The 16,866-nt window shown below is 36.7% G+C and overlaps 2 protein-coding genes across 14 annotated transcripts in view; one reads left to right on the plus strand and one right to left on the minus strand.

The window, feature by feature from the left end:
* The window catches only part of f (forked), a 231,506-nt gene that overhangs the window by 31,895 nt on the left and 182,745 nt on the right, over positions 1 to 16,866 (minus strand). For all 12 annotated transcript variants that reach the window (XM_067778484.1, XM_067778483.1, XM_067778490.1 and 9 more), the window contains one exon: positions 9,880 to 10,357. In XM_067778484.1, coding sequence (XP_067634585.1) covers positions 9,880 to 10,357 — 478 coding nt within the window. The remainder of the gene's footprint in view (positions 1 to 9,879; positions 10,358 to 16,866) is intronic.
* On the plus strand, positions 2,271 to 3,424 carry LOC137247515 (uncharacterized). Of its 2 annotated transcripts, none has more exons than XR_010951855.1 (4): positions 2,271 to 2,459; positions 2,532 to 2,674; positions 2,748 to 2,900; positions 2,970 to 3,424. XR_010951855.1 is itself a non-coding variant. In XM_067778500.1 (4 exons), the coding sequence occupies exons 1-4, from the start codon at positions 2,326 to 2,328 to the stop codon at positions 3,078 to 3,080; spliced, it is 549 nt and encodes a 182-aa protein (XP_067634601.1). In that variant the 5' UTR covers positions 2,271 to 2,325; the 3' UTR covers positions 3,081 to 3,424. The 2 variants fall into 2 exon arrangements, 1 of the variants encoding a protein (XP_067634601.1); XM_067778500.1 differs by having other exon boundaries at positions 2,271 to 2,467.

Below are 16,866 nucleotides of genomic sequence, written 5' to 3' on the forward strand. Positions count from 1 at the left end.
ATATCAGCGAGTCTGTAATAGGTTGTGGGGCAGGGCACGAGGTAAATTCGAATTAAACGGCAAATATTTTTGTTCTTGTTCTTCTATAGAAATTTTAATGCTCGATTCAAAGGAAACAGCACAGTTCCCAACTGAATGACCCATATTCCATTTAAAATATTCCCAGAAATACGTTCGACTGAATTACCCATAACTCTCGGTAAGCGAGTTGCACAGTTGTACATCTTCTTGGGGGATCGACTGATTGAATCATTTCCCCAGTTACGCGAGTTATTCAGTTTTTAGCTTTCTACGAACTTTCAGGCGGTAACACGTGTTTGTTTTTGTTTCTAGTGCCCGTTACTCGTGTAACTGCGGAGCCGAACGTTGGCGTGCTTAAATTTTTTATTTTCTTCTTTAGTACGATTTCAGAGTGCATTAGAAGTGGAAGCAAATAAAAGTTGACAGTTAACTGGAATATTATTAAAAGGTGAATTAAAAAAGTTGCTTAATTTATTAATTGTGAAGTGTTGAGTGAATAAAAATCAGGTATGTATAGTAAACGTCATGAAAGGCGTTTTATAAACGCAGAAAAAAAGAAAATTATTAGAAATGATAATTTAAATCAAAATAATGACGAACCAAATGAGTTGAATGTCGAGAACTGTAGTTCAGAAAATTCTAACGAACGTGAAGGCAGCTTGACAGTAGATTTACAACAATGGGCTGTAACAATATAACACGTGCAGCTTTTAATGGTTTATTGAGGGTTTTGAATAAGTGGCATTTCGATGTTCCAACTTGCTCCGAGTCATTGACTACCAGGCAGGCCACCCTTATCGGAAATGTTTTACCCGGTACATATTTACACCTAGGGATAGAAAATAAATTGCGTAGAATCAGTGATGTTATTAAAAACAAAGAGACAATAGTGTTGGACATTGGTATTAACGGCGTTCCTTGTACAAAAGCTCAGGACAATCGCTGTGGCCCATTTTAGGAAAGATTTTCCCTGACTTAAATACTGAGGTTACTTGTGGTTTATTTAGGCACCAAAAAACCATCCAGCGTAAATAATTATTTAAAAGATTTTGCGTCTGAATTATCAAATTTACTAAAAAACGGGTTGAATATAAATGGAAAAATCCTTGAAATAAATATGAGAGCTTTTATTTGTGATTCTCCTGCAAAAGCATTTTTGTGTCAAAGCTTGGGGCACAATGCCTTGGAAGGATGCACCCGGTGTTGTCAAGTAGTGAAACGAAAAAATAATAGAACAGTTTATAGCACATTAAAATCATCACCACGGACTGACGAAGGTTTTTTATTAAGAACGTACGATAACTATCAAAAACCTTTGACTGATGAAAGCTCTGTACTAGAAGATTTAGGTATAAAAATGGTGACACCGTTTCCCCTAGACGTGATGCACATGGTTGACTTGGGTGTTGTCAAGAAAATAATTCTTTGCATAAGGAATGGGAAAACAAACTTTCCGAAACTTAATAAAAGAGAAAAGGAGAATTTGTCAAGTAAAATGCTTTCTTTAAAGTATTTCGTTCCCAGTGAATTTGCTCGCAAACCAAGATGTTTTGAAGAAATAAAGCGATGGAAGGCTGTAGAGTTCCGACAATTTATACTCTATACGGGCATTTTTGTCCTAAAAGATTCTGTTGACGCAAATGTTTATAATCATTTTCTCCTGCTACACGCTGCATATATAGGCTCCTTTTAACAGAAACAAAATATCGGGCAAATATCGGTGTTGCTCAAGATATTCTGCAATACTTTGTTAATCTCTCTCCCGTTATTTATCTCGAAGAGCAGTTATCTTTTAATGTCCATTCTCTCCTTCATTTGACAGAATGTGTACAAGAAATAGGATTTGTAAACTCTTTCACGGAATATAGTTTTGAAAACTATTTACAAAAATTGAAAAAATGTATAAGAAAACCTACTCAAATTCTCGAGCAAATAAATAACAAAGACCAACACTGTGAAACTATTAGAAAAGAAAAATTTATTGGTCGCAAAATTTATAAATTTGGGTACGTTAAAACGTACATTTCGACCTATTACACTTTAAAAACAAAACAGCCTGACAATATTTATTTTGCTGGTGGTAGTCCACTTAAAATTATTCGCTTTTCAAGGGAAGAAACGAAGTTTTAGTTATAGGTAAAAGATTTACTAACTGCAAAGCATTTTACACCTATTGAAAATCAAGAAATGATCAACGTAAAAGAGGTCGATTATAATTTTTTTTACTTTCCAATTAATGATAAGGAATATTTATTTATTCCCATTTTGCATACAGTTTAAGAATCAGAAGCACAAATCGCAAAGATGTCGGACGGCATATTTACACCAGTTTTTAGGTGCAATGCCACACTAAATGGCGAAAACATTTCTCCAGGCCCGGACAATATACAAATGGAGTTGAACAATATAAAAAAGCAAATAAGTGCAGCAACGGAAAAGTTAAATAGTTATTATAAAAATAAATCATATTTTTAATTTGTATAATTTTAAACCATTTTTGTGAATTGCAGCCTTAATTAACATCCAGGCAAAAAATAATTTGCTTATGCAAAGGGTTCTGGAGAAAGTGGAGAAGAAAGTAAACTTTCCAGTTCTTGATGTGAGGAGTCTCGATGAAATTGAAAACTATGTTGCGAAAAACAAAGATGTATATGTGAGTATGAAATTGCGCTAATATGGTTTTAAATTTTTTTTTTATTAATTTATTGTGCATATTTTTTAACCAGGTTTCCAATATTAGGAACATTATTGGGCAAGTTGGCATTATAAACGGCTTCAAAAAATCCTCAGCGACAAAACCATGGCACAGATTAATTATGATGGATTGCAAAAAAAAACCCCGTTTAAAAAATATGAGAACCTCCATGATGCCCTATACGGTAAAATTTACCCATTCGAAATTTTTGATACATATGTTTTATTATTTATTTTGTTTTATTTTTCAAAAGCAATACAAACTGAAGGGTACACCAGACGGGATTATGAACGGGACCTTAGAAGATCATTCAAAATGGCGAAAAATCGATATTATAAGGCAAACTGCAAAAGCAACAAAATAATTTTGATAAACTTTATTTAATACGCAAATATGTTATTATATTTTATTAAATAAATAAAATAAAATAAATATAAGGCGCGATAACCTCCGAAGAGATCTAAGGCCGAGCTTCTCTTCCAATTTGCGTCGTGCTCCTCTTGATTTTTCCCTACAAATTGGCCGGACGGGACCTACATGTTTTATGCCGACTCCGAACGGCATCTGCAAGGCAGATGAGTTTTCACTGAGAGCTTTTCATGGCAGAAATACAATCGGAGCGCTTGCCAGACACTGCCGAGGGGCGACCCCGCTTAGAAAAATTTTCTTCTAATTGAAAAATCTTATTTCTAAAATTTTGATGTTGCTTTGCCCGGGAGTTGAACCCAGGGCATACGGTGTGATAGGTGGAGCACGCTACCATCACACCACGGTGGCCATTTATTTATTATATTTTATTATATTACTTTATTTAACGATTTAAAATGAATTGAAGTTAGTTTCTTCTTTTTTGACTGTAATTGTATTAATATTTAAGTATATTAAAATTAAATATATTATACTTAAATTAAAAGAAATAGATACGCATGCATTTACTATCCTTTATAACTGGGTGTACAGACGAATAATACATATAACTGACCGCTTGTTGTTGTTGTTGTTGTAGCAATGCTCGCCCCACCTAATAGCCGCGACCGATCACAAATTGTCATCAATATCCTCTAACGGGAGTCCAAGGAAACTTGCCGTTTCAACAGGGGTGGACCATAAGGAAAGGGGTGTTAGAGGCGTTGGTTCCACATTACAATTAAAGAGATGGTTGGTGTCATGTGGGGACACATTGCAAGCAGGGCATACATTTTGTATGTCGGGCTTGATTCTGGATAGGTAAGAGTTTAACCTGTTACAGTATCCAGAACGAAGTTGAGCAAGAGTGACACGCGTTTCCCTGGGGAGTATGCGTTCCTCTTCTGCGAGTTCTGGATATTTTTCTTCAAGTACTGGATTCACCGGGCAATTCCCGACATAAAGGTCCGACGCCTGTCTATGGAGTTCACCAAGGACCTGCTTGTGTTTTTCCGCTTCATACGGCTGGGTTCTCAGGTGCCGTATTTCCTCAAAATGCTCACGGAGATGACTCCTTAGGCCCCTAGGCGGTGCTGGTTCGTCAATCAGATGTCTGTTGGGATGCCCAGGTTTCTGGGTATTCAACAGAAACTGTTTGGTCAGCATCTCATTTCTCTCCCTGATGGGGAGTATTCTCGCCTCATTATGCAGATGGTGTTCTGGGGACATAAGAAGACAGCCCGGCGATTCTGAGAGCAGTATTTTGGCAGGCCTGTAGTTTCTTCCAGTGGGTGGTTTTTAGGCTTGGCGACCATATGGGTGATGCGTAGCACGTAATCGGCTGGCTAATTGCTTTGTATGTGGTCAAGAGCGTTCCTTTGTCTTTTCCCCAGGTACTGCCAGCAAGGGATTTGAGGATTTTATTACGGCTCTGAATTCTTGGAGCAATTGCGGTTGCGTGCGCACCAAAATGTAGATCCTGATCAAACGTCACACCCAAGATTTTGGGGTGTAGGACAGTCGGTAGCGTAGTGCCATCGACGTGGATGTTCAATATGGTCGACATTTGGGGCGTCCATGTTGTAAATAAGGTCGCGGAAGATTTAGTCGGTGACAATGCCAGGTTTCGCGAGGCGAAAAAACCGGAGAGATCAGGGAGATAGCCGTTTATTTTATTGCATAGCTCATCGATCTCTGGGCCTGGGCCTGTAGCCATTATTGTGCAGTCATCGGCGTAGGAAACGATTGTGACTCCTTCCGGTGGTGAAGGTAGCTTAGATATGTAGAAATTAAACAAAAGCGGGGATAGGACACCACCCTGTGGACCCCTTGTTTAATTCTCCTTTGTTTTGATGTTTCGTTTCTGAATTGCACCGATGCCTGCCGACCACCCAGATAATTTGCGGTCCACCTTTTAAGACATGGGGGAAGGGTAGACCCTTCCAGGCCTTGCAGTAACGAGCCATGGTTGACCGTATCAAAAGCTTTTGATAGGTCTAACGCTACGAGTACTGTTCTATGGTGGGGATATTGATTCAAACCGCAATTTATCTGGGTGCTAATGACATTTAGCGCTGACCGCTTCATATCTTCTGGTACATGAGCTCGCAACGCGCACAACTGATCACATCAAATAGTGGATATAATAGCAATTCTTAAGGATAATTGATTCTTCATATTTCTTGGTATATGGGATGGTATAGCGTAAAATTGATCAACCCATAGTCATGAGTATATGAGCACGTAATACGTGCAAATGATCACTACTAGGAATGGGTATGCGAGCAAGTATAACGGTCAGACAATAAGTTCATATTCTTGGGTATATGTTAAGGTAAGGCGCGAGCCTGACCCGCCATCACCTTTGAATATCCGAATCGGTTATGTACACCATTGAAAAACTCATATTTTTAGGTATGCGATTTGGTAAGATATGAATTTCGTAGTACATCGCTGTGCGGTATTGCCCTCACTTTTGCTATTACCAACTCCTTTCCTAGTGATTACCTTTTGCTGCTGGGTATGTATCTACATAAACGAATAAATAATTGCGTCTACACATATGTACGTATACGAGCAGCGGAGCGGCAATGCACAAACATGCATATATCTTATCTGAGTTGTCACAAGAGAGAATAATTTGTGCACGTAGTTGTGGCTGGCGATTTTGTAGCCGAAACTAACTAGTAAGTTCTGGAAATCGAAGAGCCTAGAAATATGCAGCGTAAACTATAAAAGCGGGGCAGGCGAGTAAGAAGTAATTCAGTTTGATTTGAGATTTGGATTAAGCGCTATCTAGCGAGCTATAGCAGTATTATTTTGAAAGGTAGAGTTTCATTTGAGCTGTCAATCAGTTTGGTTATTAAGTAAGCTATTCGTTGCAAAGTACAAGTGTTATTGTGAAGTACTTGAATAAACGCCATTTTGCATTATTACATATTGGAGTTATTTATTCAACAGTTTAGCGATACGAACTTAGCAGAGGGTTGCAAATAAGAGGATTTGCAGCAAATTCGTTACAATATGTTTTTTTATTATAAGAAATAAATCAATAAATAATGCACAATCGGAAGCTGAGTGGAAGCAGTGAAATTCCTGTAATTCTGTAAATTATATTTTTTATGACAACGTATCAGTCGGCCAAGTTATCCATTGTGGACAAAGCAACGGTTCCAAAATATTGAGCACCTCACTGAAACAAGATTGGCTAAGACCCACTGGTGGTCCTTTCCGACGCCTTTTCCCTATGCGTAAAACCGAAGACATGTACTCAACTTTACAATTGGTGGAACTCCAAATTTGTGCTTCAATGGGGCAAGGAGTTGGTAAGATATCTAGCAAATATTAGAATGCCGGCTTGTTTACCCTGTAATATTGGCGAAAAAACTATAACTTGTTATTCAAAATTGCTGAAATCAGTGAATCATTTAGCTCCAAAGGGTTAGAACTGTCCCTTAATTGCCTCCGAAACGCTTTCACATTTATGTATATTCTCCTCACGCTCAATCAATATCAACCTAAGGGCAATACTAAACATTATTTTTAAAATTTTTTATTTCTATTTTTCTTGTATTTTAAGGAAATATATGCTTGGTTACAAAATTTACACAATTGTAAGTAAATTATTTGTTCACTGCCAATTCGCAATAGAGCATCAGCTGTTTCAAAGTGAACTTTTGTTCGCCCGAAATTGCCGATAGGCGGAAAAAGTTCACCCGAACAAAAGAAGTGAAGGCGAACACTTTTCCGCGTGAACTTCGTGATAAGGGTGAATGAGTTTTTTAAAAGGGAGTGGTGGTAGTTGTATATGTGAAGGCGTTTTCGAGATATTGACCAAAATGTGGACCAGGCCACGCCCATTTTGTAATTTTCTTTTATTTTTATATTTTATTACACAATATCATTACTGGAGTCGAATTTTAACATAATTTACTTATATACTGTAAAGATATTGAATTTTTTGTTAAAATTTGACTTTAAAAAAAAAATTTTTTTAAAGTAGGCGTGTTCGTTCTCCGATTTTGCTAATTTTTATTAAAAATACATATAGTAATAGGAGTAACGTTCCTGCCAAATTTCATCATGATATTTTCAACGACTGCCAAATTACAGCTTGCAAAACTTTTAAATTACCTTCTTTTAAAAGTGGGCGGTGGCCACGCCCATTGTCCAAAATTTTACTAATTTTCTATTCTGTGTCATAATTTCAACACACCTACCAAGTTTCATCGCCTTGTCTGCCTTTGGCAATGAATTATCGCATTTTTTCGGTTTTTCGAAATTTTCGATATCGAAAAAGTGGGCGTGGTTATAGTCCGATATCGTTCATTTTAAATAGCGATCTGAGATGAGTGCCCAGGAACCTACATACCAAATTTCAACAAGATACCTCAAAATTTACTCAAGTTATCGTGTTAACGGACAGACGGACGGACGGACGGACGGACTTGGCTCAATAAAATTTTTTTTCGATACTGATGATTTTGATATACGGAAGTCTATATCTATTTCGATTCCTTTATACCTGTACAACCAACCGTTATCCAATCAAAGTTAATATACTCTGTGAGCTCTGCTCAACTGAGTATAAAAATTAAGGGAATAAAAAAGTGTGTAACTTTTTATGTAGATGGTGCTCAGACATCATGCGAAATTCGGTAGGAAATCCGAGTGTGACGTTTTACCAAGCCTGCAACTTTCTTCAATGGAGGTAATGTAGATCGGCAGAACACTTTGGGCAAGTGTAGCACAAGATCGACCGGCCGATTGTTTTATAGGTACCGAGTAGTATTTATTTATCTTCTCCACAAGTGCTGCCAGCAAGTGGATTTGGTTGCAATCGCTTATGCATGTATGTTGAAGCAAATGTTCCCATAAGTTTTGGGTGCTCTACAGTAGGTAATTTAAAGCCCAATTGCTATGTCACCTTATACGGCAGGCGGCTTTACCGCAACAGTATTCTTAGCCCCTCAGCTCGCTGGGGAAGGAATCTTCCTATCCTGCTAAGCTTCCACAATGTTGGTTAGAGTCCGGAACGGGGACTGAAAGTCAGGATTACTTATGAGCGTTATAGTTTCTTGCCCGGCATAAAAACAACTTTCCACCGCTTAAGAATTTTAAGGTAAAAAAATGTCTGCTTATTATTTTTTGACTGTGAGAGTAGTGAGGAATTAAACATCTTTTTTAAACGTCATTTGCCTCTCATCGGTTTTACCTTGTGATATCTTTATCATGGGTGCAACATCTACGCATACATTTTATTTTGATTTTCCTTAAAGATAAGAAGGAAATGGCTCCGTCCATTGTAACTTGTTTCTTATTTTCAAAGCTTGGCATTTTTTTGGGGATATTAAAAATTAATTATTACATTAAACAAAATAGTGAGTTTCTGGGTGAAATTGTTATGCCAATTTGATTTAAAAAAATGTATATAATCGCCGAGTAGCTATGTATGTATTTCGATTTTGTATTCGCCAAAATGAATATTAGCAGTTTCGATAAGTCACTATGCTGCTAGTAAATAACCCTGCAAAAAATGCGATTAGTCTAGGATGAGTCTGGGATGAGTCACAAAGAAGTATGCGGCTAATGCCGGTTTTGATATCTTTGTATGAGTTTAACTGTTCCCTTTTGTTTGAGCATGTCCTATGAAGATACTATTTTACTTATTTATACCCGAATGGGAACGATATGACCAATCCCCTTTGTACCCATATGGGAACGAATGAAGACTTATCTCTTTTCTCATTAAAAAGTCTATGGTACGCGGTTATGTACATTTTAAACGCAATATTAAAACTTGCAAAAAATTGTTAGATACATCCATGTAAAAAAATTATTAAGTCGCCAACTCATTCAAAGAGATATGGGTCGACGACAATGGAACATATGGTTGAAGTCATTTAGGTTCGGCATAGGGCTCCGCATTTTTCTTAAATAATTCGAATCAATCTTTTTTATTTAACTCACTTCGTTGCCGCTTTTTTACGTTTCTTGAAGTGGGCTACATATATTTCAACCTGACTAATCCCAATTGTACCCAAAAGTGACTAGAGGGGATCAATTATGCCCCAATGTAGACAAAAGAGTTCAATCGGGGACCGGTCTCTTTAGGGATTAGTCGCACTATTTTTTGCAGGGAAATTAACAAATACAGCGAAATAAGCAGCCACACATACATGTAAACAGCAAAGCTAAGAGCGAAGAAGAAAGAGAAAACAGATACACATAAAAGTACACAGCAATACACCGTTTATTGCTCAGCCATATTATATACACAAATGCATAGAAGGCAACAGTGAGAGGTCACTAAAGCCCAGACGTTATTACAAATAAATGTAAACAGCAGCTTAAAGTGCCGAAGCTATTACTCACACGTATACTCGCATATAACAAGAAGCCAAACGTGGATATGACCACAGAAATGAGAAATAAATAAGCAACTGTCCCAGAAGACTGTTCGTGAAAAGTCTAGACCTTAGGAGAAGTAGGCGAACGAGGCAACAGAGAGTATAAGAGCAGCGAAAGCCGAGGAAGAGTAAATAACTTTGATTTTAATACGCTATTAGTGAAATATGCCAGAATTGTTATTGTGAAGTACTAATACCAAAGTAGGGTAAACAAAGAACATTTTGCTATATTATTGAATATTTGAGTCATTTATTGGACACGATAACAGAAGCTGCAAAATAATCAGGAATTTCCCAAAATTCGTTACACTATTATAATTAAAAAAAAGTAGTTAAAATGTTACTTACCTTGCAGATGATGGGTATGACCTTTTATCGCTTATACTTTTTAGGTATTCGGATGGTTTTATTAGATGAGTGATACCATCTTGAGAATTATTTGGAAAACTGGGTGGCACGAAGGGCAGAACTAATTGTTTATTAACTAAATTTGGACCGCCTGGACGTGAATACTGGGTACCGTTATTAGAGTTATTATAACCGTATTGTGCCTGTTGAAGCTCGTAATGATCTTCAGCTGACGAGCCATAAATTTGTAAGTTAGGCGAGTTTTGTTGTAACTGTTGGTTTTGTTGTTGAAGATCTGAGTGGTGTAAATGTTGATGATGTGTTTGATTTCTAGCATCATGTTGATCATTGCATATTTGATAGCTGCCACAAACATTGTTGTCATGATAATTGCGGATTTCACCGTTCGTTGTATTTGGAACAGGTTGCTGAGAATTTGTGCCGTTGGCGCCACTTAGAAGTTTTGCCTTCTTGTTTGCTGAAAAAAAAGAGTAGGTAATTTAGGAAGTTTACCAGGTTTTTCTCGGAGTCATCATGAAACATGTACTTTCCGTACCGCCAATTTGTAGGAAAAATTAAAAAGAAGCCCGACGCAAATTGGAAGAGAAGCTCTGCCTAAATCTTGTCGGTGGCTGCTTGTATTTATTTGTAAATTGTTATAGCTTTCACGAAAATGAACGGGCAAATTAAAGAAGAAAAGGTAGATCCATCAATACGTGTACAGAAATTTTCAGAATGACGGGCTGTATTGATTTAGATATGATGGTCTGTCTGTGTGCTTTAACGCAAACTAGTCCCCCTGTCGGTCTGTTTGAAGAGAAAACTAGTCCGTAAATTTTACGAGTTGCACAAAGCTTATTAAGTTTATTATGTAGCGACCGTTACGCTCTTCTTTGTCCGTTCCTGTCCACTATATATATCTGAATACATTTTTAACTTCTTGAAATCCTTTTTGCATATAATAATTCAATCATTACTTTATTGTAATATTTTTACACCGAAGCCTAACCAAAGTCAAACCCAAATGGATATATTATTAAATCTCTTGGTTCATACGATGAAACGCTGAAATATTGAATGTGAGTTTTCTGCCTGCGCGTCGTAACTTGTTAAGCCTAATCCCACAACAAAGCCATTGACCCCGCAGAAAGTGGAAGAGACCTTTAACACTTCAAAAGCAGTTTTAGTTTAACATTTTAAAATGTTAGGTATATATACTTATTGTATTTCCCAAATAATGAATATAATAATAAATATGTATATGCATGTACGTACTTCATGACCTTACATACATACGCATTTAAGTACTTACAACGAATATGAAATATATCAAAAGTGGAAAATCTTAAGGTGAAATAATTTCGACGAGAGAATTTTTTTTGGCCTAACATGAATGCAACAAAAAATGAAAGCACTTGCACAACTTGTTGTTTTATTAATTAATTGCAATGCACAAATTAGCAGTCAATTTTCGATTTGACTTTTGGCTGGTTTAAACAACCAACAATGCGATGGTCAAGTATATCGAGTAACGGTTCAGAGGATGCCATCAATGCAACTAAAATGTCCGACACCATAAGAGATTGCAGCAGGCGCTCATGTTGGCGGAATATTAGTTGTCAAAGTCATTTCTACTTCTGCAGCACACATTACAACAACAGTTGATTTAAACTTACAGCAATATGTGCGCCCGTGTTTGTACAGTTGTATGTATGTATGTAACAGACTAAACATTTTGAGTTCGTTACCATCCGAAAGCTTTGAGACACTGGTTTATGTCATTATTCATATACATACATACATATTAGAGATATACGCCGCCGATGAACGCCGCAGCCGCCGCCGATTTTCGTCGTTTTTCGCACGCCGCCGCCGAATGTCAAAAATATCGGGGCGGCGGCGACGGCGGCGGCGTCCGGCGCGTTACTATATTTTCTACTCGTTTAAGACTGTTTAGGCCATTTATTGTTCATGTCGAAAATTGGTCGGATATGGTCGAAAGTGGTATCAACGGATGCGCATCACTGCCAGTTATAAGAAACTAATTGCGAAATTTAACTCTTTATAACTATTCAAAAGTTATTTAAAATAACAGGCGCTTTCGATGTCAGCTTAACACGGACTTTCCATCACCCAATTCAGCAAGTTATTAAAACAAAATACTAAAAGAAAAGTTATATAATAAATTTATATGCTCACTTTGCATTTTTGAAAAAATTAATAATGAACAATTAATTCAAATAAAATGACTCAAGGCGAACATGTTTTTAAACTGTCCTCAAGAATAAGCGAAATCAGTGATGCAAAATCCTTTAGTAGGTTCTAGGGGCATAAACACTCCTTTGAAATTATTCTTACCTCATACTTAAGTTGAGGATATATGTACTTATGAGAAGGGTTTGAAAAATCAATTGGGCTTACATTCAAACATCTGTTGTTTATTTGCGAAACTATACAATAGCGTCTGAAATGTTAATTTTGATTTTCACACTTCATCCTTCAACACCCAAGTCTCCCGGTTTGACATTTCCTAAAGTTGGCGGCCCTATCCAAAACTAGTCCCTTGGAGTGAATCACATTGATTATAGCCTATCAACCAAGTTTAAATATCACCTACACGTTACGGCTGCTTTTACAATTGTGAATACGTAGGCACATATATTTACCAGGTGAAGCTTTGTCCTTCGCAAGAACACTCAAAGTGGTGAAGCAAAATCTTTCCCAAGACAGTGGAACTAATGACCGTGATATTACCCTAACACAGCGGACAGTCGAACTTGTCTGAAAACTGAAGCTACGCGGTCATCCATAATGAGCTCCTATATCGTAAGGCCGGAAAACAATAGTTAACAACTTTCAACTTAAAATCCGTCGACTTTCATTCTAAATTTGATTTAACGAAGACTATTGAAATCAATGTTGTGAACACAAACGTCTGCAATCTTTTGTTTACATTTTAAAAATTTTATCCAGGGTCCTTGTAAAATTTTAATTATGTAGATGCGCCGAGGATTATACGGATTTTCACCCATGACGCAATGACATCCACTTAGACTGCTTATGATTTCGAGGGTGGCCGAATAGTCACTCCCTAACGTTTCAAAGTGTAGCTCGGCAGCATAGCGCGACAAAAGCATCCATTGGAAAGTCTTTGGAGCTACACCTAGAGCTTCTAGGAAAGTGACGTCGACGAAGGTATGAGTTCGAAGTCGCAGTCCTATAGCTACTGGCATATGGTGTGAGGCTCAGGAGGCGTGGTAGCGACTGGTGGTAGGGATTCCTACTGTTCGCACATCGGAAATTTTAACTCTTAAAAACAGCCGAAAAAACTGGAGGCGCCCTGTGCCACGATAGTCATGAGTATTAATAGACCATTCATAGCAACCCTAAGTCGCCTTTATGCGTGACCGCCAAGGAGCGACAAATGATTTAAAGACATTGTGTTCGCGACGATTATTAGGAGTTAACCCTAGGTGAAACTACGCTTTGCACGAGATATACAGGCAAAAGTGTGACTATTTTATGTATCTCTATTTCTTTTCAGCAGACGCAGCAGTACCAATTCCAAAGACCGGGGTTAGGTTCGAAGCCTCTCTTGAACATGCGAACGAGGGACAATCCCTTCGCAAGGAGCTACTCCTGAAAATTTTTGAACGGTCTGCGATATTTTGATGCAAAAACCCCGGATCTTTCCGAAATGGCCAACACGTTGATTTCCTTAAATACATATAAACAAAACCTTTCCTAAATATTATTTTTTTAAATAGAAAATCAAGCTTTTAAAGTAAGAACACCGGCGTACGCCGGTGCGCCGCCTACGCCGCCGATAAAGTGATCGGCGTAAACCTCTAATACATATATGCAAGATCAAGATTATATGTATGTACAAAGCCTTAGCAAAAATGGAGTAATCATTAATCTTTATATAAAAAATTCAAAAAATTTATGTACGTATGTATGATGTTGTGCCGTTAGCGGATTGAATGTCAAGGATAGTCATAGGCTGTAAACACCCTTGAAATATAGATACTTGAAGGGGCGTGTCAGCACCCATACTAAGTAATTGAATACTTAATTATGCATATCTCTTCAAAAATTCATTTTTAAATAACGAAAATTGATAAAGAATTATATTTATTATGGAGATTGATTGATTGTTGCATCCCTAATTCAGTTGCACGACATCCGATAAAGTCTTATCCGAGCTTAGCCTCTTCCCAGCGTAATACAACGATATTTTACTGGGACTTACATATGTATGTACATATGTGCGAATTTATAACCGCTGTAGTGGACATTTTTATTTGTTGAGTTATGTGGTTAAATAAATAACCTGTCCAAGTAAAACTGACCATTTCCATATTCACAATCACTTTCAATTGCATTCACATACATACAAACATGTGCATAAGTATGTACGTTGTATTATATACCAGTATGCATTTAATTTTTACTGTATATTTTTTTGATTTGTCTTAATGCAGCCAATTTTTACTTTCTTTGAGAGGTTTGATTCGTGAATATATATCGGGACTCATTTCACATATACATATACATACATACCTATGTAATAAACCAGTTTAATACTAATTACACAGTGTACAAAAAAAAAAAATAGACAATAGTAAACATTTTGGGGAACGATGCTACTTTGCTTTTAGGCCTCGTTGAGTAGAACACAAACCTGGGTAAGTTTTCAAACAACTCTAAAATCTTCAGTTCCTGCTAAAAACTTGGCTTTTGTATTTTGACTCATCCATACGCCTGTTTTAAAATTTCTCAACGGTTTTGTAGTTGACACATCGATGCAATAGCAGAGCACATTCCGATTCGCTTGAATGAACTTGGGAAATTTTGAAAAAATTACGGAGATTTAATCTGCCTTTTTAATCTCATTGACGCAATGTGTAGATTTGCTCTACGGGTATATAATGCATACAAAGTTTGAAAACAATTTTTTCCGTCGATCTAGAGACCTAAACTCTTTTGAAAAAAAAGCTGTGGCTTATTTAAAACTTCGGGATCGTTTGAGACGATTTCGGGACTATCTCCGGATTGTTTTTTTTTTCTCATTTTAAGCCTATCTCCAAATTGTTTTGTAATTATTTCCGATATCAGCATTTCAGGATTTTTGAAAGGTAATTACGGAATGCTTTGAAGGATCGTCTCGGAATTGGCACCTCGTCTTCGTGTCGGAGGACTGCCTTAATTCATTACTCAATTTATAGGACATAAATGTCACAGAATTCTGTACATCGCTTTCAATCAATTATAAAAAATATGCCTGTTACAAATAAATATTGTAAGAATTTACTGCAATTCCCCTTATTTCCAATCTTGTGCCAACGTTCCTATCGCTAAACTGTTGAATAAATAACTCCAATATTGAATAATGGAAAAATGACCTTTAGGAAAGTACTTCACAATAACACTTATACTTTGCAACGAATAGCTTGCTTGATAGCTCAAATGAAACTGATCTATTGCCCGACAGATTGCGTGCTTAACTGAAAACTGATTCTGACTCTACCGCTGGTGCTTTTATACTCTGTGATTTCCTCGTGGCATCTTCTAGGCGCTTCCAGAATTTACTTAGTTACCGCCATATAATTATAACTACAGATGCACGTATATAGCTTCTCATATGCGTGTATTTGTGAGCGACACTTCCACAATTACGATTGCATACTTTTGGGAGCATCTCAGATAAGATATATGCATGTGTTTGTGCATCTCTTCTCTGCTGCGTGTACGTACATATGTGTAGACATAATGATTTATTCGTTTACGTACATACAAGTGTAGCACCTTGCTTCATTGTTGTTGTGGCTTTATTTACTTAGTATCAGATTAGTGATGGGAGTATCAATTAGTGTCACTAATATTCGTCACAATATTTTACCAGACAATAATAAAAACTTTGTCCGCACCAAATCGACACGGTTCACTCTCCCTACCTCCCAGAAAAGGTGCTTGAAGCATCTAGCATGTGCAACAAATAAGAAATGTAAACTTTGGCTTGTTTAATTTAAAGGTTATAAAAATTTAAAGCTTGTCTAGAAACTGAGGTAGCCCAGATCCACACAATCCAGTTTTTTCTTCTTTTAAGTTTTGAGGATTAAAGAGTTTGAGGCCAATCGAAAATTAATTTTTTATGTTAAAGCAGGTGCTTTTTTGCTGAGAAGCTGTTCATGGCACAATTTGGATTTTTCTATTACCGGGGCTTGGACCTAGGATCTTTGGTATGGAAGACTAGAATATTACCTCTATACCACAATGGTAGACATTAATGTATATAGCCGCCAAAAAAATTGTACTACTCATATGTAGTTTATTTAATTTGATCAATAGGACTCAAGGTTCGATTCGAGCTCAAGGCCGGAAAAATAATTTTTATCATAAGTATTGCTTTTTTTAAATTTTTCTTTAATTGAAATTTTTTTTTATTTTTGGAATAGTAAGTAGAAAAAAATTTTCAGATAGAAAAAACATTTTTACCTTCTATTCCAAAACTAAAAAAATATTTTTCAATTACAGACAAATTACAAAAAAACAATAATTTTCATAAAAATTGTTGTTCTGGTCTTGAGCTCGAATCGAAGCTTGAATCCTTTATTGATAGGCTGTTAACAAAACCCATTTGATCAATATTCTTAAAACATGAGGCCTGCAATTTATAGTTTCGTTTATTGAGCTGCTCTAGCTGACGCCAGGTGGAGATACTTCACCAACTGTGTTGTGTTCTCGTTCTGAGGCGTTCTAGTTTCTGTTCCATGAGTCTGCTAGACATTAAATTATAGCGATCTAGATGACAAATTTATGCACCAAATTTTTTGCAGTTGTCAAAACAAAATATGTAATTTGAAACTTAAAAATTTAAATATTTCAAATAAAAATAAATCAAAAAGAAAACTTTCAAAAAGTAAACAATTATTAAGGACAGTTCTTTGTAATCTCGCTCATATTTTAACCAAATCTGGCATTGAA

This window comes from Eurosta solidaginis, chromosome 4 (assembly GCF_040869045.1).
Source record: "Eurosta solidaginis isolate ZX-2024a chromosome 4, ASM4086904v1, whole genome shotgun sequence".
NCBI lineage: Eukaryota > Metazoa > Arthropoda > Insecta > Diptera > Tephritidae > Eurosta > Eurosta solidaginis.